At 41.2% G+C, this 23738-nt stretch overlaps 2 protein-coding genes across 2 annotated transcripts in view; one reads left to right on the top strand and one right to left on the bottom strand.

The window, feature by feature from the left end:
* LOC117246829 (replication protein A 70 kDa DNA-binding subunit-like) overlaps nt 1-15937 on the bottom strand; it is a 57358-nt gene extending 41421 nt beyond the window's left edge. The window contains exons 1-7 of the mRNA XM_033610815.2: nt 15814-15937; nt 15217-15264; nt 14447-14525; nt 13320-13428; nt 13136-13227; nt 12947-13045; nt 2817-3111 (exon numbers count right to left, since the gene is read on the bottom strand). Of these exons, the coding sequence (XP_033466706.1) occupies nt 2817-3111; nt 12947-13045; nt 13136-13227; nt 13320-13428; nt 14447-14525; nt 15217-15264; nt 15814-15846 (755 nt within the window). The 5' untranslated portion in view covers nt 15847-15937. The remainder of the gene's footprint in view (nt 1-2816; nt 3112-12946; nt 13046-13135; nt 13228-13319; nt 13429-14446; nt 14526-15216; nt 15265-15813) is intronic.
* A 453-nt stretch (nt 15938-16390) lies between these two features.
* smyd4 (SET and MYND domain containing 4) lies at nt 16391-22941 on the top strand. Its single transcript, XM_033637886.2, has 10 exons — nt 16391-16613; nt 16917-17061; nt 17292-17381; nt 18287-19316; nt 19714-19980; nt 20149-20357; nt 20482-20623; nt 20728-20844; nt 22461-22584; nt 22734-22941. The coding sequence occupies exons 1-10, from the start codon at nt 16477-16479 to the stop codon at nt 22855-22857; spliced, it is 2385 nt and encodes a 794-aa protein (XP_033493777.2). The 5' UTR covers nt 16391-16476; the 3' UTR covers nt 22858-22941.
* Nucleotides 22942-23738: the final 797 nt, after the last annotated feature.

The raw sequence follows: 23738 nt of genomic DNA, 5'->3' as shown, positions 1-23738 counted from the left end.
GGAAAGTTTTATTAGTAGACTATAACTATAAAATGAAAGTATGTTTTGTTGCCTCTCACAGCAGCTGGAGTTGGAGAAAAAATAACTTCATTCACTGGGCCGACTGCCGGCAACATTTAAGGTGGAACGTTAACTTGTAATGTTACTCAGTGAGTTGAAGACATGAATCAATCAACACACCTTAAATTTCACTTTAACATCTTGGACCATTACTTTAGTTTTTATATGACATACACTTTTAGTAATGAGTGGATTTTAAGCGTTCAAAATTATGAGTTATGTGAGCGTCATGTTTTCTAAATCTCCCCAGAAAAAAAAAAAAAGTGTTGCAGAGTGTCGTTCCTGTGGGCTTCGGCAACACTAAACCCCTGAGCTTGCCTGAGAAGGACTTAATGCACAAACCCACTATTCTTAGACAATAAACGAGGCGCAGATTTCCATCTGTGTCACCGGTAATGAGGAAATACAGTAAGTGCTTGTCAGAGCAGTGAGTGACAACAACCCCACCCATATTTAAGAGTACTGTTTGCAGTGGAAATGCTAGGGTTTTGGTACTACGTAACATGAAGGGTTACTTTTGGTCCCATACTGAAAGTGTTTGGTGGAAACGGGGCTTCAGTGGCATTTAGTGGTAAATTTGCAGAACTCAAACATATCCAGTGTGCTTAGTGTGTAGGAGAACTACGGTGGTGAATGCAAAAACACAAATGGCCCTGTCTGGAGTCAGTGCTTTATTCGTCTGTTCTGGGCTACTGCAGAACAATATGGTGAACCCATGCCACATGTGGATATAAATGGTTCATTCTAAGGAAATGTAAAGACAACCATTTGTATTTTCAGGTGATTATAAAATAATGAAAACATAGTTATGAGTATTTTATATAACTTCTGCCAACAGATGCCCCTAAATCCTACACACTTGGGCCTTTGACTGCACAATATGCTTCAAGTGATTTGGAGGAAAACATCCCAGTGCTTTAAATTTTAAAAAAACACTTCATTAAAATTGACCTTAAAATATTAGAGTATCAATTTGCTGACATAAAAAAACATACCCACTGACCTAAATCTAAGCTTTGCAAATGTTTTACTTGAATGTCTTCCATCATGTTTTCATCAACCAGTTTCTTTAATGTGAATACACACAACACTTAACATCAACAACAACATAAACATAAACCCTTTGTTAAAAAAGTAATTACACAAAAGTTTTGACCAAAACAGTTATGTGTAACTTAACTAAAAGAGTTACAGTGTAAAGGTCAGCACAAACAGAAAAGAATGCTGCAGAGACACTTTAGAAAAGCTTCCTTTTTTGTTAATGAGCATCCCAACTCAGCTCACATCAGTCACCAACGTGAAACACAACTGCGCAAAAGAACAATTCCCAAGGAAATTGGATGAGTGTCTTTTCAGTCTTTTTAAAGTTCCATGAAAGACAAAAAAAAACATCCAGCAACTTTCTTTTCAAAGAGTGAACTAGGTGTTGTACATCTGCCAACTCCTGGATGCATTTAAAATGTGCTTCTTGTTCTGTTTTTAACAACAGCCAGCCAAGCTCGGCAGTTTATGCAGCAGTGAGCTTTTTGACTGCGTTGATAATTGTGCAGTGGAGGATATTCATACCATAACTTTGCCTGCAATTAAATCCCCTATCATGAGAGCAGCTGCTGGCCCAGAGTGAACCCCATTCCCTGCTCAGTATGGATAAGACTGCTACACCAAGGTTTATGGCAGCCAAAAGCCAATTATAGTCTGCTCTAGATGCTATTACTTAACACCAGCAGAATGGGATGAGACAGCCATGCAAACGCCCATGAAAGACCATGTGAACATACACAGCAGCATCCCTATATAATCTACTGTACGCAACACTTTGTGTCACACACAGCCGCACTTTCCATTTCACGCAAACATACGTACAAGAACCACAGCTGCTGAAGTCATCTGTTTTACTCACTGTAGGTACTCCCCAACTTCAAAGTTAGAACAGTCATCAGTTTATTACAACACCTAGAGGCACAGTTATCTTTACAGCTTGCAATTTCAAACAGGGCCACGTTATCAGAGCCCATACATGGGGAGAGAGTTGACAGGGTACCTTCACTCCAATCTGGACAACTACATCTTGCTGTACCGTGCACTTGTCTTTTTGTGGCCAACTTTAAGGTCAGAGACAGAGACTTAAGCCAAATGAAACGATAAGAAGCGAGAGGGAAAAAAACTGGAGTAAAATTGAACCCTGGAGGGGGTAAAGAAATTGTGAGAGGGAATGAAGGGGGGAAAAAAAACGAGGCTGGCCAAATCCCCACCAGGCCAAATAACAGAATCAAAACCTCAGCAGCAGACCATAAAGACCCAGCAGTACCTGCCGTTAAAGTGTCCGTTTCTGAGGCAAGATCGGTCATTTCATTTCATTTCCATGCAGATGGGCTGACTAACATGCACATGGACAAACCCGCACACACACACACACACACACACACACACACACACACACACACGGGCATTGATTTAAAAGTACTGAATGCATGCACAAGCACATATACACACAGTTCCAAACATGCCCCAAAGTGCTACTCAGAAATGGCAGCAAACAGGGAAGTAGAGTCACAGCGTGAGAGGAAATAGTTTAGTTGATGAACGAGCAGAGGGGGGAAAACTGCATTTGCTTGGAATTTAGCAGGAAACACATTTAAGTCAGATGCTGTGTTTTATATCTATCTACTACAGAATCTAAGTTATGTTTTTACAGTTTCCATACATGTATGTGAAAGCAGGCACATGAAGAAACAGAGTAACAGACTTAAACTTACTTGCTTATGTAGGGGTTGAGGTTTGCAATAGGAGTCACTTTTGTTGAAGGGCCTGGAGGAGTGCTGGTACTAGCCTTCATGGGTGAAAACTTTGTGGGTGTGCCTTTCATGGGTGAAGCTTTCATGGGTGAAACATTCATTGGTGAAGCCTTCATGGGTGAAAACTTTGTGGGCGACGCTTTCATGGGTGAAACAGTCATTGGTGAAGCCTTCATGGGTGAAACGTTCATTGGTGAAGCCTTCATGGGCGACTTTCCTACAAAACCTCTTCCTCGGCCTTGGGGAGGAGAGAAGGCTGCAGGAAAGCAAAGTGAGATACTTACTGTATAGGAGTACTCCAATTTTACAAGATGGCAATTTCATATTAATGAAAAATTAGTCCATTTACTGATTTATTTCACTGTATCATTTCACTGAAAAATTCATAAATGAAATCTCTTTGGCTTTTGGACGATTTGTCAAGCAAAATAAGCAATGTGAAGACGTTGCCTTAAAGGGATAGTGCACCCAAAAATCAAAATTCAGTCATTATCTACTCACCCATACGCCGACGGAGGCCCTGGTGAAGTTTTAGAGTCCTCACATCCCTTGCGGAGATCGGCAGGGGGAGCGGCTAGCACACCTAATGGCTGACTGCGCCCCAGACTAACGTCCAAGAACACAAAATTGCAACCACAAAGTATCTCCAACGTGCCCATCTGTAGTGATCCAAGTGTGCTGAAGCCCCGACATAAAAAGTTGTTTAGAAGAACGTCATATGAACTCTGAGTATACGGACGTGGAACTCAGGCTACTGGACGAAGCAGCCACCGCAGCTCATGAGCCTCAGCCAGCCGCAGAATACCGGAGTCGAGCACTGGAAACCTGGTGGTGTAGTTGTTTCAAATGCAAAGCAATGCCAACGGATGAGTCTTTGCTGCTCAGACTGGGAATTGGCGATGCCTGCACTTGAGAATCTGGACATCAGTACTGACGAGACTGCTGCTCTTCAGAGATCACCGATCACCCTGAGCGCGCACACGTGAACGCGGAGCACAGAGAAGCAGTCAGAGCTACAGGCTACAGTGAGGCTAAAAACAGAGTTCAAATGATGTTTTTTGAAACAACTTTTTATGTCGCGGCTGCAGCACACTTGGATCACTACAGGTGAGCATGTTGGAGATAATTTGTGGTTTCAATTTTGTGTTCGTGGACGTTAGTCTGGGGCGCCGTCAGCCATTAGGTGTGCTAGCCGCTCCCCGCGCCGATCTCCGCAAGGGATGTGAGGAAAACTTCACCAGGGCCTCCGTCAGCATATGGGTGAGTAGATAATGGCTGAATTTTCATTTTTGGGTGCACTATCCCTTTAAGCTCTGGAGAATTCTGAAACGCATTTTCCAATGTTTTCTGACATCCACGACAATTTGCTCAAAAATAAATCATTAAAAGATTAACAGAATAATCAGTCATGAAATGATTGTGCCCTGCAGTGTTACAATGAAACCACCTGTGTTAGTATAGGTACAGCAGTATCGTTTTTTATGAGAAGAGGTCAGAGTACCAAATTGTTAGTACTGCACTCAATCATTCATGCAATTGTTTCTAATTTCTCAGAAAATTAAACAATTAGAAGAGTAATCGACAGACTCTACTCTCAGACTGGAAAAAATTATAGAAACTGAAGCAGCAGAAACAGAAATACTGTCTTTTTCATTCCGCACATTGTTCTTTCTTGTCAAAACTTGGCGACTACATAGGCAGATTATGAGACGATGGGCTAAGACATGCAAAAGGCCCCAACACCTCTCTTACATAGGAGCAAGAAACATGGCCTGTATAGTTGTTTAGCCTCTCTCTGTTTTTGTTTTGTGTCTTATCTCTTGTGGTTTTGTCTCTTTGTAATCATTTTGTAGATGTTTGTGTCTCTCGATGGTCATTTTGAGTCTATTTATAGTCATTTTATGTCGTCTTATGGTTGTTTTGCACCTTTTCGTAGTCTTTGTGAGTCTCTTTGTGTCTTTGTGCAACTGTTTTGCATCTCTTTATAGTCGTTTGTATCTCTTACAGTAGTATATAATGGCAATTTGGAGTTTCCTGCTGGTCGGTATGTATAAATATGAGTAAGGCCCCTTCAGTAATCCATCCATGGGCACCTGTATTACCCAAAATGCAACTCAACTGTCGAAAGTTCAATCACAAGGACTTTGCACAGGGTCCATTTTTTTCGCCTGAGTTGCTGCATGTCTAAAAATAAATATGACCTCACCTTGTATCAATCATATTTGCACACTGACTCTGAAACGTTCGTCCATCATTAAACTTTTCAAAACACGTTCAATTTTCTGCGATTTTTGCATCTGTCAGAAGCCTTTAGAGACGTCTGACCAAGAATCAGTGAGGAAAATGTGGCAGTGGGACACAGCCGTGACAAGAAAGAGGAATGCCTCGCACAGAATCATTTCATAACTCATACAGGTCACTTTCATCAGGTCAGATAGTAATATTCAGGTGGATGATGATGATGATGAGGAGGAGGAGGAGGAGGAGGAGGAGGAGGAGGAGGAGGAGGAGGAGGAGGAGGAGGAGGAGGAGGATGTAGACCGCACACAGAATGTGGAGATAGAGAAGGCGGACAGCTCCACCCCATCATGCAGCTGTGGTGCCTAGCGCTGTACCCCAAATATTCGGATATTCGAATATTCGTTTCTATGGGTAGGTATTCGTTATGAAAATTTGGTATATGATATTCGTTTTTTTATTTACTTTTTCTTTTTTTTCCCTTTTTTTTGGTGCTAAATGTAGTCTTTTTGTTGTTGGTAAATGTAGGTTATCAATAAAAATCAAAACTTTTAAATTGCATTTTTAAAAATGTGAAAATATAGTATAGCCTACCAACGGAGCCTGTGCACACGGCACGCTTGAGCGCATCCGTCTGACGCTGTGGATCAATGCCAAGTTTTACCACTTTATCACTATTCCCTCTAACTTGTAGCTGTTTTTTCGTTATCTTTTGAATTTAATATGAATTATGGAACCGTTTTTGTCAACGTTTGTTTCCCCCGTTTTGTACAATAAATTATTGTTTAAAGTTTCAACAAGTTTCTTTTGGAGTGCGTGACACAAGTGTGTTTCGAAAACGACCGCGGACTGTCACCTGCTCAACGCATCAGTACCTTCGGATGCCATGACAGTAATAGCCAATAACGTCAAAATATCATTTACAGACCGATTTAACAGACGATCACTGCTGCCCGACCCGCAGGTCCATTTGCGGGTCCCGCGGGTTACGGGTCGACCCGCGCATCACTACTCAGCTCAGTCTATAAGGCTGTACACACAGCAGTAAGGCTATAGACATTATATTCTATTCAGGCCGGCAGAACCAGCAGCGCATAGGCTCTACAGTGCACGGCACTGCTGAGTAACCATTTTATTGCAGCACAGAGTGTCTGCCAGCAACCAATTACTTGCAGAGGCTTCCCACAACTTGTTTCAACGGTTCCGATTTAATCAGAAGACAAATTAAACAGGATGACTAGCCAATGTGAAAATCGAAAGCACAGAGTAATGTACTGAAGGAGACTGTTGTGCCATCACATTTTTTTGTGGTTTGAGAGCAAAGATCTGGTCGCCGCTGTGCAAAACTCCGCAATACAATTAGGTCCGAAAAAACCCCGGAGTCCGCCCCCCCTAGTGGTGCCTAATGCGAGACAGGGAGGGAGTGGTGACAGCCAGAGAGGTAACTCCAGTGGAGGAAAGGAGGAAACGTGTCTTTTCATTTTGTCACATATTGTGAATTTTCGCAATGAATACAACAATAAAACGCACCAGACTCAGGGTGCAAGGTCTCTGTGCATAACGATTTTTGTCAGATGACGGATTTAAAAAGTGATCTGAAAAAAATAATGAACTCAGTGTGCAAAGGCCTTCAGACTTTGGTTTATTATGCTAGTAACGGCTAATGTAGCCTGAAGCTGCTAGCTTTAAGCGGAGACAAAGAGCGGGCCGCTTCATCCTACCTATATATTTTTTTTTAACTTTCAAACTTGTAGTCTTCGGCACTGTCGGACATCGACTCAAGTGACTCACTTTTATCAGGTTTCATGCAGCTCCCTCTCAAGCCACAAACTTTTCCCACATATTCACTAACAAACTGTGTAGATCCCCTTTAAATTACCATATGGATAAATTATGTTTATTTAGTTACAAATATGTTAAAAGCAGCATTTATATACTGTTCTTCATTGACTGTATAAAAGTTCCACACACTGTGAGACATAAGTACATAAGGGAACATGCAAAACTTTGCTGAGGTGACAAACTCATTTGCTGGTACTGATGAGTAACCGGTGGAGCACCTACCAGTTTGCCATCAGGCAGTACAAACTTAATTAAACACTTAAAAAAAAAAACTTCCAGCGATTATAAAACATTAGTGGTAGTACTGTTATCTGATCATGTGAGCAGCTGCCAAAATGATAAAGTGCTGGAGAACATTAAAACTCCCCCCACAGATCTCCCCGTAGAGTTACTCATTTCCCTGTTAACATCAGTTTGTGCCAATGAATGAAACAGTGTTTTTCTTCGAGAGTAAGACTGCCAATCAATAATTAATGTCATAATTACTGTACTTACGCCTTTCAGTCACAGGACAAAGAATAATTAGGATTAGTTATCAGAATATCAGTCAAAACACAAGACATACATTTGTAAATACTAGTCTTAACCATATTAATGAAGTGTGACTGTTTTATATTTAGTTTGAGTTGGAGTGGACGACAGAGTTTAGAGGGTGTCACACTTATTCTAAAAGGTAATGATCATTTTAAACAGGCAGTAGATAAATACTGGCATGAATGGTTGAGGAAGCCTTAGGTTATTTCTCACAGACCCCTCATAATTAATCATGTTGTGTAATAATGAACCTATTGTCTAATTAATCAAGCTGATTTGTTCTATTACATAGTGAGCTGTGTTTTGTTATACTGAATTACTCATGGTTAGGTGTGCTCTCACTCAGCACAGACCTAAACCAACACCACGACAACTGAAAAAGTTAATAGTAAGTTCCTTCTGTTTCAAAAACAACTGATCAGCTTTTAAATTTCTTTTACAAATGACAATGCCAGAAAACTTGAGCAGTTCGGGCTGGCCCACAGAGCCACAAGGTGCTATTCTCACCTCCCACAGTAAAAAGTTGCATCAGCCCCATCAGCAGTGATTCAGACTAAATACTCGGCTGTCGTCACAATATATTTTACGCAATGGCTCATTTTGGCATGAATGATGAGCCATATTGAGGAAAAGCATTTGAGGGAAGAATTGTCAGGGATAAAAAGATCCAATTCCACCGAGACCACTCCCCTGATATAAGCTCCTGTTCCGGAGCACAACAAATACTCACCTCTGTGATACCTTCCTTTGCGCGTGTGCACAATTGTGTGTGTGTGTGTGTGTGTGTGTCATGAGCAAATTCCTTAGGGAAATCACAGATTGAACAGCTATTTTCAGGCGAGGGGTAATTAACATCAATATTCATGCACACGCAATCCGGTTCAGAGGGAAGAAGCTGGTAGTGAAAGAAGAGAAGAGATGATAGGTGTGGATGGGTGATGAACAGAGCAAAGAGAGGGGCATAGAGGTTTGTCAAGGATCCTCATTTTTTGTGATTAAGATCAGTACAGAGTCCTAATATGTATGCCACCAACGTATTCAACAGCCCATTTGTGAAGAGTGCCTGGTTGGTGAGGATACTATGGGAAGAGAGAAAATGAGAAATATATAGACAAGAAAAAGGAAATAAATAGAGAAAGTGAATAGGAAAGCCAGTGTGAAAAAAAACTGTGTGAGTGTGTGTGTGTGTGTGTGTGTGTGTGTGTTTATAGGGAGGGGGGAGAGGGAAAGAGTTGTGAGGACAAAGGGAACCTGCAGAGAATGGTTAGTGATGAATAATGAATTTTTTTTTTTTTAACTGCACTTCAGCGAGTGCAGATCTCTTTTTGGAATTTAAATATCATCTGCGAAGCAGTTTGAAGGTAGTCTATTTCAAGGGTTGCTACTGATGAATATTTAAATGGGAACACAGAACTGTCAGTGACTACTGTGTCATGACCTTTGGCTCTACACCTAATGCTTGCCGAGGACTAGTTGCCTTTTTTTTTTTCTTTTTTTTTAATACAGTTCAGAATATTAAAATTATGTTGAAAATTTTAACGTTTCTAATTGAGAGTCGCTTTGACTGGCAGAGCTTACAAGGCGTGCTCAAAACATTAACAGATGCTAAAAACATTCAAAATTATTCCTTCAAACTATGCTGACACCAGAGGTAAGAATATTCTCTGACCACATCCTCCCACTCCAAGGATGTCAGAGGTCAGGCTTCACTACAGCATAGAGCAGGACGCCTGGAGCTGATAGGGTGCTTTCCATTCAGCTAATTACACTTTCTCCTGTCCTCGCTCCTCTGTCCTCTGGCCTGTGACCTGGAAATTGATCAAGGTCTGCCATCATCAAGGATGATATGTCTTGGTGAGGACGAGGGCTGAGGAACCACAGGTGCATCTATGAGAAAGTTTCTTGCTGGACAGAAACACTGTTTTAATCAAAATCAATGATTGGTCAGCTTATCTGATGGAAAAGTAAAGGAACACACAAACTGACTGTTTAAGAAACTGCAATACTATAATTTTAATATATTATAGCATGACTGCAATACTGCAGAACAAATAGCACCAACAGCAGCTTTAACATTTTTTGTGTTGATCCAGGAATTTAAAATTCTTAGATGCATGTTAATTTGAATCACAAATTAATCATAAAAACTGCATTTCCTTCATCAGCCAAACACTTTTCTTTTCTTTTTTTCTGCTCCAAGTCTATCTTGGCTCATTCAGGAAAAATGTTTTCTTAACGAGCTGCACTGATGCAGTTATTTGTCCTGTAATATCCAGCCTGAGACTGAATGGAACAGACTTACTTTACCTGCAGCCTCATTCTCCACCTCATTCTATTGTTTCAGTAATAAAAACATTATATCTGTGTCATTTCTATCATGCTCTGACGCAGCAATAGATCTGTAATTGCTATTGCGGCAGGCGGCAGGCAGTTGAGATGCTCTGCATCCTGAGAAGTAGCCATCTCTTAAAAATGACCCTGAAGTGAGCGAGGATGTCCTGTATGGTAAATACAGTTCCTCCGTCTTTGCATCTCTTCCTCGCGTCTAAGCTCTCTCTTGCATCCCTGCTGGGAGGAGCTGTGATACGAGCAAGAGTCTCTGTGTTGCTGAAGGACTATAAAGTCTTCACAGCAGCTTAAACCCAGACCCTCTAATAAAACAGCAGCCTACTCAGTCATTACATCGCCCACAGCTCATTGGAAACACTTAATTTGTTGCATTTAATAATCACGTGAATGCACACAAATTTATCGACCTTTTGAAAACACAATTTACGAAAACACTGAGAAGTAATCACACACATTCAGTGAGAGAAAACACTCCGAGATGTTATGCACGAGGTTTGTTGTTGGCTCTAAAGAGGGATGCAGGACCAGTTTATCAGCAGAACAATTAAATAGGCCAGCAGGTTTTCTCTATCTGGCCAGATCTCTGAGGTAAAATGATTCAAAGGATATAACAAGGAAGGAGTCTGATGAACTACTTAATGCAGAGTCTTATCTTTGCTGAGTCAAATTAGTTGACTCTCTCTCTCTCTCTCCCTCCCGTCTGTATATCGCTACAAGGGGATTCAGTCCACAACACAATATTCATGAAGCCATGAACTGGAGGAGCCATCGGCCCACACAAGCTCCCTCAGTCACAACACACACACACACACACACACACACACACACACACACACACACCTACACAGGCACAAACCCACAATATATACCAAGCACTCATTATCCACCCACATGCCTACATCCTCCACTGAGGAGGACTATTGGGTATGTTTCTGCCACATAACAAAATCAATGTCGACGCTGAGAGCAGTTGGTGGTATAAAACAAGTGAGTGAAACAGAGACTAAGCTAATAAAAGATGAGCCAATAAAACACAGTCTACTTTAGGCATGATACATGGCACCAGCCATTTTGGCAGAAAACCAACCATCATTTGGAGGTCCTATTCTGCTATAAAAAACTGGTTGGTGGTAAAACAGTGAAAGGTGTAAATTATGGACTCCACCTGCCACAGTGGCCACTGGGCGACAAGATAGTTTCCTGCTCTGTTAGTTGAGCAGTAAATATGATAAAAGTGCATACTATGAAAACAGGGGCTTGAGCCAAAGGAGCTGCAGTCTTCTTAATTTGGCATCTGCTGAGGCTACCTTCAACTGGTTGAAAACCATGCTGTGCCTCGTGATCCCGTTTCATCTGGTTCTTAATTCACGCTCAGAATACAGCCTTTGAACACAGAAGTCCTATGAATATCAAAGGACTGAAAACCAGGACTTACTTTCAGTCCATAGTGCTGGTTTAAGAGTGGTATGGTAAATGAGATTGAAACTGAACAACAAAGACTCTGTTGGTCCCAAATTATGGCCGCAGAACAACAGTACTGAGGAGAGAAGCCAGTGAGAGGACTGCAAATCATTCATCAGCACCATTTCCTCAAAGGGTACATGGCTCCCTCTGTTGGTGAGAGCTTGTCAAATTATTCAGATACTCTCTAAAATAACTAGGCCAGAAGTAACAGCAATCTAACTCCTAAAATGTTCTGTAATGCTGAAGCTGTCATTCAGTTCCTGCCACAGTGTAATACACCTGATAATGACTGTCTAATTATTACTATTATGTTGAGATGTAAAACTGCACCTTGTCTGCACCTATGCTATTTTTAAATGTTTTTTTAATGTAAATCATTTAGTAATTAATTTATATATTTCTCTTCTCTTTATTCTTTTATAATAAATCTGTATCCCTTATCATGTTTTACATTTTATTGCTCTGTAAAGCACTAGTGTGTGAAATGTGCTATACAAATAAAGCTGCCTTGCCTGGAAGAATGAAGTCAGAGAAGCAGGGAGCTGTTCACAATACAGACACAATAATTTGTCATTTAACTGAGAGGCTTATGATGATGAATTAGTTATTCCTTAAAATGATCTCTACTTGCTTCCTTGACTTCATATTATTAACCACAAATATGGTTTGAGCCTCTATAAGCACCACATCTCGAGAGCTCTTCTGCATGACTGCAGAATACAGAACACCCTCCGTGACTCCTATTCAACACGACTGCATTCAGGTTGAGCAAAGCCCCAACGCTCAATACTTTAACTTTGCTAAATGAGGAAATTAGAACTTGTTTATATAAGTGACGTATTTAATTACTCCAATCTGCACAGCAAATGAGTAGTATCAATCCATATGACATGTAATATCCATGAAGAGAGGGCTCGAGGGCCTCTGGGTGCATTGTTTTGTTGTGTTTAAAAATGATTTATTCAGGTGTCTCTGCTTTGCATGCAGTGGCTGGGGAATGCATCCACATATATTTTTGCTACCACTGTCAATACTCCATTTCTGCAGCTGGCTTAAAAACACAGAATAGAGATTTTTTTAAACCTAAATAACTGTGATAGCTACACCAAACTCTGCACCGTCTTGCGTTATATTTAATCCGCATCAGCCTCATCCTGCTCACTCGTACATGGAAAGCAAACGTTCTTCTGTTGTGTATTCCTGCTATCTTGAATGTCAGTGTAGCAATTAATAAGTGTGTGCTTGACAGATAAGTTTCATTCATCCAATTTGCTGGCTGTGGAATATTCTCATAAAAAAGTGGAGACTTCCTGCTATTTGTGCTCTAGTTTGGGAAAACTAGAATATGCTCAGAATTTACCTCTCCTTCGCTGCCAAGTATGAAACTGCTCACGCTAATCACATTTGTCTTTAGTTACTGCTGCTGAGCATGAGAAGTCAGCAGCACGAAAAGCTATTTCTGCTATGTAAGTGACGGATAAACAAGGATCAACACACAAGCATGTTGCAGAGATTCTGGTGGGAAAAGCTGCTAAGACGGAAGTACCAGAAATAAAACTACAATGATAATTGTGACAGCATTTATGTGTAACGCCTGAGAGGACAAGATAATTATACACACAGAAGCATGAAATCATATAGAAAATCTTTGATATGACACTCACTGCTGGTGTTTGCATAGGAGGGTCCAGGTACTGCCGCAGACGGAGGGGGCGCCGGGACAGAGGTACCCAAGTCCATTTTCTGTGACGATGACATCTTACCTGCAAGTTGAACAAACGCCATAAGGGACCTGCAGAAGCTGTTTGATATGGTTCATAACTTCATGTATGTGCATTTTAAAATAACCGTACCATCTGTATTATATGGAGTGGGATTTCCAATCTTTCCTCCAGTTTCCTCGGCTGACTGCAATATCTCCATGTCCAACACAATCACCACATGCCTGAGGGAAATTTAAAAATAAGGGGATTATATGCAGCAAACAAACAGAGAGAAGGGGGAAGGGAGGAAGGACACGCAAATGAAAACACATACCTGCCATCTGACAGCGTGTTGGTGATGGTTTTCTTTATCATGCACAGACAGTTAGGTACCAGGAGGTTCTCTTCTGGGAGATTGTTTAACTGTGTGGCCAGCAGGAAGGCTGCATACACAAACACATACAAATATATTCATGTACATCTAAAAAAAAAGTCAACAGATTTATCTATCACTGCTACTTAGTTATGTTCTGAGGTGCAAAGTTGCTGAACACTGCTTTTGTACTTCATAATATTACCCTTGTTGGATTAAATGGGATACTTCGCCAATTTTCAATGAGCTTTGTATGATAACAATGTGGGTAGTATGTGTAAATGAACTGTAGTAAACTTCCCACCATCTTACTGGCAGCACCCAGATCCCCCTGCTTGCTGGAAGGGAAGTTTCACTGGCTCTCGGGCTGTTGCTCAGATTACAGACTGGACAGACACACTCTCTATCTCTTGTTCAAACTTAGACCAAAACACTGATCAAACAGTAAGACTAGGCGGTGCTAATGGAACATAAACCAAAATTCTGTTACTGTGTTGCATACTTCTTGCCAAAAATGTCCTCAGAAACATATTTCAGTGCCCTGTTTAGCTGTAACAGCGCAAGCTAATGAACAGGAAGTGGACACTTTCCTGTTTCCTGCATAGTGAAACTGGGGGCTGAAAACTGAGATCAAACGGTAAAACTAAGCAGCCATGAAGTATAAACCAAGATTCTGTTACAGCGTTGCCTATTTTTTGCCTTAAATGTTTTCAGACAGATGTTTTAGCAAACAGTTTAACTTATACACAAGCTTGTTTATTACTGGCTGGCTGCCATTGTGTCAAACAGACAAGTTCACATTACGTCACCTACAAGCGGGAGTATTTATTGGTCCGGTAGGGAGCTATGCATTCTGGTGGTTGTAAGTATTCTACTTCTTAAGTAAAAGCAAATGCCACAGTCCTTTTTCTCTGTTTTCTCTGGTCATGTGGCACCAATTTCAAGAGTATTTGTGTCTTTCTACTGCACGGACAGCCTCATTTTATGAAAAGACCATCTTTCCAGTGGTGAAATAATTTTGTGACATATTTGTCAGTCAACTTTGTCAGACTGAACCCACAGTTTTCTGGCTACTCCAAGATACTCACAAGACAGAGAGTGCCGACCATCACTCATCATGAGCCGGTACCTGGGAGGTGCATCGCCATTTATGATCTGACGCATGTTCTGACAGACACAGAGGGAAGGAAGGATTTTATTAGCAAAACAACACCAGGTTTAAAGTCTAAGGATCATCATGCTAATTAATCAAACCACCACATGTACACAGGACAATGATAAAGGTAATATTAACAATAACAATACTAATGCTCTTTGTACAATCATCTTATTTTTTTTTTATTTTACATATTATCTATTTAAGAGCAAAAGCCCAGAGAAAGACAGGAAATGCAGGGAGATAAATCTGTAGTGTTTCATTATTGAAACCACCTTCAAACTGTGGGCGTGGGTTTGAAACTGAAACTCCTTCAGGAAGATTTCAGTTTTGTCCACTGTGTGAGGAAGTGCAGCTCTGTCTCTACAGAAGTTCACATCACATCAGTTGCCTCAGTGTTCTGTCGTTTTATGGCCACAAAAGATTGCATTTATCTTTGTGTGCATTTTTGAGTCTGATGTGTTATAATATGGTTGACTCTGATTCTGGGGCAGAACACTGAACTGGTTTATGAGAAATATTCAGGATCAGCTGAGTGAGTCTCATCTCTTGGCACTGCAGGGCTTTGCACTGGTAGAAGTAGGGGCACATTGTTTATAGATAACTTAATTTATAACTTTCGGACTTTGATTAATAGATGGGAATATTTAAATACAATATAGCTGTATTGGTTGGTCAAAGGGGAATCCTAAATTTACTTACCAGCACCTGCAGCACAGGATTGTTCACCTCTTCACCTTTGAACAGGGCCTAGACAATAACACAGATGGACTTGTTAGTATCCCCTGCCTGACCCCATCCTGTCCCATCACATTAACATGCCACTAATGCAAAGTTACAGACCAACATTGACTGGAGGTTAATGAGGTGGCAATTATTTGGTGCCGCCCCTAGCAGGTAAACATTATGAACATAACCAGACCGCTCTGTTGTTTTCATTTGGACCCCATATGTTTGGGACAGTGGGAGGAATTGGTATGACAAGATTTCAGTCAAACCACACAACTAATGCACTGTTCTGCGTTTTTAATAAATGAGGAAAACGCCTACATTTATCCCCCCTCATTATCAAATAAACTTACTATTAGGCTTCAAACAACAGCAAGGTTTAAACTTTAAACAGTGTGCTCTGTTTATGGTTCTGTAGAGTCAGCTGTGACACTAAACGCACCAAACCTCATTAGCTGACAGTGCTAACAGCTGCAGCTAGCAGAGCTACGTCGCTAAATACAAGCGACGAGACATCGAGGCAAGAGAGGAAAAAAACAGCAATTCGCTTATATCGATATTCTTACTTACTTCAACTGCCCCTTGTGTGAGTTTTAAACTCATGGCCTCCGTTTAAAGTAGCTCTCAAATCCAGCAGACTTTAGCTCATATATACTGCCACGGCAAAGGTGCGGAAGTTATCGCGAGAGAAACGAAACAAGCGATATTTTAGTAACATTCGGCAAAAACACCGGATTTGGGAAAGGTGTGACTTCAAAATAAAGTATATACGATCAGGATATTGTGGACATTCTCAGGGCAGACGTGATGACAAAATGAAAGTTAACTTAAAAACGTAAGGTAACGTTTAATGATGCATGAACGAAACATTCTGGATATGTTTTTAACAAGTAGGATACACATTCCCAGGAATGTGAGCTATAACTTAGTCGCTACCCTATGAAAATTAAAATTCACCCTCCAAATAAGCACATTTTTACGGCCTGAAGGAAAAGTTTTGTTGTAAGCTTCGTGATAATGCGTTACAATAAAGGTAACCTTTCTCAAACCTTAAATTTGGAGACGGATTTTAATTGAAAAGCAATGTGTTTAAACGGTGCGGCTTTTATTTTGAAGGTTCTACTCGGAAACTCTCCATTCACCCACGCTAGCTTGTTCTCTGCAGCGAGCAGGCGTGACACCAAAACAAACCCTAAACTGTCCTCCAGTTGCCATGTGGTTTATTTGTAGTTCATGATGGATCTTCCGTGCGTCCAGTGGCAGGATCATGTTGCCCAGAAATGGACTGGGCTCGACTCCGAGCTACAGGACAAGTTTACATCCCTGCTTGAAGTCGATGATGTTTTCAAATGTGCCCTATCTCTGACAACGTGAGTAGCTAGCTTAGCGTACTTTTGTTTGGTGCTCGTGGGTGCAGCATCTGATCAGCCTGAGACCACTTTATAATCTAAATAAAGGTCCATTGAGTATTTAAAGCACACCTTTTTGATCAGCCATCTTGTTTTCACTTGAACCCACTTCCGCATACTTGGCTAAAATGAACACAGGTTTCCAGAACTAGTCTAGGAATATAAAAAATAAACCTCAGCTTCTTCTGGGGAACATTTAAACACTATTTCAGTTGCTGGTCATAGAGAAGGTTTCTCTGTAATTTGTCTTTTTGTATTTTACAGCCAAGATGACCTGGACTTGCTGCAGTCCATCTCTGCAGGATACTCTGTACACAAGGACACAGAGCAAGCAGCCAAATGCAGGGAGAAGGGCAACTCTAGCTTTAAGACCAGAGACTACACTGCAGCTGCTTTGCACTATTCACAGGTGAAGTGATTATGAAAAAGGACACCACTCTAGTCCTTTATCTTATGGCTGTAGCTATAATGTAATGTAAAAAAAAAATGATGGCAATAATATCACTGCAAACTGGTTTTAAAATAATTGTTCATATTCTCAGAACAGTTGGTAAAACACATCTGGATTTATGTAGCAGAATTCCTTAAAGTCCTAATTAATACACATTAACATCCAGCTTCTCTGTCTCCCATTGACAGGGCATGTGTTTTGCTCCTCTAAGTTCAGAGCAGCTGTCTCTGTGTTATGCCAACCGCTCTGCTGCGCTCTACCATTTGCAGCACTACCAGGTGAGATGGCACCATCTTCAACAACTAAATCATGAGCTGGTGTCGGACATGTGGTATCATAAAAACCTGTTTAAACCAGATCTGGTCCTTATTTGTTGTCTGAAAATGAGCCTGTAGGCACCTAACAGATTGCCTCATCATTGTGTGATTGAATTGGAAAGCATTTCACTGCAGGAAGAAAATTATTATGTTTAATTATGTGTAATTCTATGTAAACAATATCCGCATATGCTTAACATGCAGTTTATATGATTGGAAGACAAGCATTTAGCTCTGACCCTGGTCTGTCTGCAGATATTGTGGTCAGGAAGCTGCTGTTCCCCCACAGGACAGGACATACAGTATGTGTCACTGTCATTTAGCCTGTTTTCACTGCAGCAACTTTTTACAGGAGCCGATGAAATATCATTAAGAGATATTGTAGATGTCAGGGACTCATTTTCTTTAATGTCTCATTTTATTGGAGACTGTCAACCTGATGATTGGCTAATTGGTTCAGCCTTGTTTCACTGTTTAATTTCTTGGACTCTAATGAAGCAAGTCGGATACATTACATTCTTTTATGTGTGTTTGATAGTACTTGTGTAGGGCTGAATGACTCTGCAGATGAAATCTGAAGTGTGCAGGATAATCATCTATTCAGTTGCCTTTTGAAGTTTTAATGGATCAGTATGAAGCTCCTGCCACAGCTTATGCCACAATGGCTACTTCTCAGTGAATGTCCCACAGAAATGGCTTTATCATTCCTTTCTTAGCATTCTTATTTCTTCATCTTTCTTGTCTTGAAGCTAAAATGCTGACTTAAACTTATGACATATTAAAATGTCAGTCATTTTTGTGTTTTTCTCATAATCTCTACTTTTTTAGTGGCTCACACTGCTGTGTTTCTTTGTATTTCCCCTCAGGAATCCCTTGATGACATTGACAAAGCTCTAAAGAGTGGCTATCCCTCTCATCTTTTGCATAAACTAGAGGACCGTCGCACACAGTGCCTCAAGCACCTCTCTGTAGGTCAAAATGCAAAAGAGGATCATCACAGTCCTGCCTCAAAGAAATGTAAAGACCCAGATGAAGTAAAAAGGGCATCTGTGGAACCTCTCACATTTGGGATTTGTCCTCAAGCTGCTGTTGGCTTCAGCCCGGAGAAAGGGCGACACCTTGTGGCTGCAGAGAGGATAGCAGCTGGGGAGGTGATCCTTCATGAAAGGCCATACAGCTGTGTGCTTATACCAGGGATGGAGGAGGTCAAAGGGAAGGGAGGAAGGCAGGATGTAGAAAAGGGAGTGTTGCTTGGAGTGGAGCACAGGCGCTGTCACAGGTGTTTGACTGAAACACTGTGCCCTGTGCCATGTGAGAGGTGTAGCTACAGCCAATACTGTTCAACTTCCTGTCAGCGAGACGCCTGGGAGGAACATCACCGCTGGGAGTGTCCACTGGCAGCAGATCTGATGGTGATGGGTGTGATGTCACAGCTCGCCCTGAGGGTAGCGCTAAAGGCGGGTTTAAAAAACATCCAAATGGCCAGGGATCCAAACAGAGACGAGCACATGCAGCCAGAGCTGAGCTGTCTCAACAGAGAGTCCAGTGATTCCCGTCCACGTCATTCAAATCAGCCCGTTCCTTTTGCTTCATACCACGGTGACTCTTACTCGAGCGTGTTTCACTTACAGCACCACCTGAATCGCCATAGCCTCAGTGTGCGTTTCCTGTGTGCGGTTACCATAGCAACTCTCTACCAAAAGCTCAGCAAGGCAGGACCTTCACCTGCATCTTTGGACCTTAGTAGACCCTTAAGGGCAAACAGCCAATCACCAGATGAGGAGGGAGGTACAGCAGTTTGGAGCTCGGAGCTGTGGCTGCTGGGAAGTGCAGTTCTGAGGCACTTAATGCAGCTGAGGTGTAACGCCCAGGCAATCACCATGCTGCAAGATACAGGTGACTCCCAAGTGTTTGCCTTAAACTGAGTTTTATCACAATAGAAAATCATGACTTTGTCTCAAAGTTAGAAACATGAAAGCAGTTAGTTCCCTCGTTTAGTCTTGAGTGTCCGAATTTCAAATGTATTCAGTTTATTATCATAGAAAATTAAGACATTTGAGACATTAGGATGAGTGAATTTGGGTCATTTTATTCTAGTGTTCATCTAAACTGTTGTCAATACATTTTCTGGTGATTGACTAATTGATTAAGGTCTGCTGTAGTTGTATCCATGCTTAAACTTCAGTTCAGTCCACTTGAGAAGAATGTATGCTTTTGTAATAAATGCATCTTCAGCTATGAATTTTCTTGAGTCGCAAAATGATCTTTACTTTCTGGTTCTTACATTTCACAGGAGCAGCAAACACACCAGTGCAGTCCAGTAGGGAAATCCGCATTGCTACAGCAATATTTCCAACTCTCAGTCTTCTGAATCACTCCTGCTGTCCCAACACCAGTTTGGTGTTCAGAACTGGAGCTGGCGCTGATCCTCCTGGTTCAGATCTGTCTGCAGACTTGAATGAGAGTGTAGCTAAGAGCAGACATACAGCCTGTGGAGTCACTGTGACTGTCCGAGCAGCCAAAGTTATCACTCCTGGACAAGAGATCCTGCACTGCTATGGTAAGAAAATGTTAAACTTTGTCTTGTTAATGTAGTGTGTTTCATTTTGTCTGTCAGCCAATCCTGATGCAGCATTTAAAGCACCCTCCACTGACATTAGTGTCTCATTGTTAATTGTCTTCTTGTGAGTTATAACTTGTGCTGTTATCAACCACAATCCTCCCTTAGGTCCTCACAGCAGTAGAATGGCCACCCAACAACGCCAGCGTGTCCTGCAGGAGCAGTACTATTTCATGTGTCAGTGTGAAGCCTGCACTGTTCAGCAGCTGCAGGATGAGGAGGCGGAGGAGGGTTCAGAGGGCAGACAGCAGTGGTCGGGTGTTGGAGGCAGTCCACACTCTGGACTTCTGTGTTCCAAGTGCAAAGGATCTCTTAAAGTAGGCGATTTTTAATACAAAAATGCATTAGTAATTGTATTACTTATTAATAAATTCCTCTTTAGAGATTTAGATTACAACTGTTCCATCTTAACTATTTGATTATTATTCATGTGATTTTCAGAAAAGCAGCGAGAACAGAGGAAAAGAATTCATATGTTCATCCTGTGGCTGTCGCATGCCTTTATCTGAAGTGAGCCACAAGCTGCAGGAGATCAGGGTCAACCTGGAGAAGGCTGTGGACTTCATGGAAAGAGAGAGGCCAGGTGGTTGTGAAAACCTACATTAAAATGCAGATACAGTAATGTATCACTGTAATTTATTCAGAAGGTCTTTGTTACATCTCCATATTATTCTTTTGCTCCCTCAGATGAGGCTCTCAGACTGTTGAGAAGGACCCAGAGTCAGTCTGAACTGATCCTTGCAGAAACACACCCTCTACAAGGGGAGCTGGCAGATGCCACAGCTAGAGCATATGCTACGATGGGTGAGACTAATAATGCATGAGGATTTGCATATGAGCTCTGTGGTTAATACACCCCTACTGTTTCATGTGGTAAGGGTGCACTTTTACCATTAAAGCCACAGCTGCTAACTTGCATAAAACTTCATTTAATAAGTCATATTTACTGAAACTGTCACTATAGCTTAACAAAAGTACATGAAACAGATAATCTGTGAAAAACTCATATTCCTCTGCCCACTCCTAGTGCTCCTAATGGCATTAGCAAGGATCCACAGTGCCTGAACAAAAAATAATCAGAGCCGAGGAGTCTCTAACGCAGCTGTCAATCATGTCAATCGCTGCTCGTGAACTGCAGTCAAACTGTCAAACTAGGCAGCATTGATCAATTATGAATCAAGATTCTGTTACTGCATTGCCTGTCTCTCACTTCAGTTCTATTTTAGTGTACTGTTTAGCTGTGAAATGATAAAGTTTCTGACCCAGCGGCCATGTTGGTTATAGTCGAACAAAAACAAAGAGACTCCTCTGCTCTGATTGGTTTTTGTGGAGGCAGAGGAATGTGACATTTTACACAGATTATCGATTTCGTGCACTACTGTCAGGATAAAGTGAAAGTTTCAGCAAATATGACAAAGTTATTTATATAAAATTTTACTACGCTTCAAAGTTGCAGAACTTAAACGTTTCCCGTGTGCCAAGTGTGTAGGACAACTTTGGCGGCTATGCGAACGACCCAGTCTAGAGCCAGTGTTTTATTTGTCTGTTCTGGGCCACTGTAGAATAACATGTCGGACTCCGTGGAGGAGGACCCACTCTGTATGTTAAACAGAAATGGCTTATTGTAAGGTAACGAACACACACTTCTTATTTTCAGGTGATTATAAACTAATTAAAACACTGTTATGAATATTATAAACCATTTCTGCCAATACATACAGCTAAATCCAACACACTGGACCTTTAACGGGCCACTCAGTTGATTGGTTGAGCATGTTAATGAAACTCCCTGGAAGGTTGCCGCCTAAAAAAAGGTCTGGCTGGTATTTTGTTAGGCTTAACATACTTCAACAGAGCACTTTAACAAACAGCAGACAAAACTACTAAAGGGTTAAGGAAGAACTGATTCACTTTTCATACCAATGTACCACATTGGTGATAGCAATGTTTTTGTTTTTTTCAGTAACAGGAACACAGTGTAACACAAACTGTATCAAGCAACATCTTTGCAAACTTTAAATATGATTATAAAACTAAGTTGTAACTTTGTGTGACTTTTAGCAGACATGAGAAAATGTAAATAGTATCTGCCCGAGCAGCAGTGTGGCTTTGGAAGGCTTATTTTTAGGTCAGAAATAACCACCCTGCACTTTTCCCAAACCTTGGTACTGTAGCAGACTTGAAAATAAGAGTAGTAGAAGCTACTGAACAAACACAGTGGTGATCGGCTACATGTTGTTGTGCTAATCAGCTCCTATTCTTAAATCATGTTTACGTTAGGTATGTAGTCAAAGCCAAGAAGCCAGTAACAGAACTGTCAGACTCTGTGGATTGTCAGATTAATCATGATGACCTTTAGCTCTTAGTCATGACCATCGCAGTCCTCTTAATGCTTTGTTTCTTCTCTGCTGGTCCTGTAGGTGACTGGAACAATGCAGCCTCCTGTTTGGAGAAAAGTGCTGCAGCTATCAGCTCCCAGTACGGAGAAGACAGCATCGAATTGGGTCGACAACTCTTCAAATTATCTCAGCTGCACTTCAATGGGTGAGTGAGTTGTACAGACAGCGAGGGAAGATTTTCAGGGCATGTCATTTTGAATGTCTGATGGTAAATGTGTCCTAGTATTTTATATATTTGACTGACATTATTAGTAGAAATAACAGCGCTGTGTCTCTCTTCTCTCCCTCTCTCAGTGGTGCCAGAGGCCCGGCCCTCTCTGTCATCCCCAAGGTCAGACAGCTCCTCTGCCTTCACTGTGGCCCTCACTGTTATGAATTACAGGAGCTGCAAGCTATGGAGGACTGTCTACGAGGATAGTCGTACACACGAGAGCGAAAATCTTAACAATATAATTACAGTTTTGTAATTAAAGTGATTAAAAACTGAAAGTTTTTGATTGTATGCCTTGTGTGCTGTTGTATGTATTATAAATACAGGTACCTTATACTGCTATACAGTATATAATTATAATGTTTTAGAAGCAGGTCTGCTCCGCTACCAAAACGGCCTCAGGTATACATGCAGTTCATTGTGGCTGTCTGACCTCTTGGTGTCAAAATGTATCCATCAATAATTTCAATTTCATGCTTCAGTGGTAGTCATGCAGCGTGAGACAACTTATCCACCAGGTACTTCCAGGTTACATGTGCTTCTCTAAACAAATCTGAGGTAAACGTGTGTTTTTCATGATTGTGGACTTTTTGTTTGAAGCCAGTCTGAAAAACAGCGATGGTTTACACTGAAGCAAGTTAATCTATTTATAAAATCTGCAGATACCCTCAGCTACATACACATATGGGTAGCCCTCTGACCTTTAGGTGGCAGCAGTTATCCACGGACAAATTCAATTTCATGCTTCGATGGCTGGAAAGCAAGATGTAGCTCCGACTCTTGAACCTAAAACGCCCACCTAATACCCTCTGAGACGTTTATACCTTTAATTTAAAAGTCTTTAAGAGCCAGTCACATTATGTTAAGGTTTATAAAGTTGTTTTTCTTCTCTCAACTTGTAATCAATTTGTAACCTGTGTAACTGGTGGTGGATGAAAAACGAATGCTAATGTGCCAAATAAACAGCACATAAATAAGTAGTTAGAACACAGGGAGCTCTGCTGTAGATTAGAGGTTCATTGGTTTTCAGAGACGAGTGAGAGCTCCTGTAGAGCAGAGACAATAAAATCTTGATCACAGCTGGAACT

The sequence above is a fragment of the Epinephelus lanceolatus genome, chromosome 11, assembly GCF_041903045.1.
Source record: "Epinephelus lanceolatus isolate andai-2023 chromosome 11, ASM4190304v1, whole genome shotgun sequence".
In the NCBI taxonomy this organism is placed as follows: Eukaryota; Metazoa; Chordata; class Actinopteri; order Perciformes; family Serranidae; genus Epinephelus; species Epinephelus lanceolatus.
This window is presented reverse-complemented; position numbering and strand designations above follow the sequence as displayed.

Bases quoted from the DNA above. Each gene is read 5' to 3' on its own strand.
- smyd4 (XM_033637886.2), top strand. From the start codon at position 16,477: ATGATGGATCTTCCGTGCGTCCAGTGGCAGGATCATGTTGCCCAGAAA. The intron at 20,358-20,481 runs GTAGGCGATTTT...TGTGATTTTCAG, and splicing joins AGTGCAAAGGATCTCTTAAA to AAAAGCAGCGAGAACAGAGG. The intron at 22,585-22,733 runs GTGAGTGAGTTG...TCCCTCTCTCAG, and splicing joins TCTCAGCTGCACTTCAATGG to TGGTGCCAGAGGCCCGGCCC.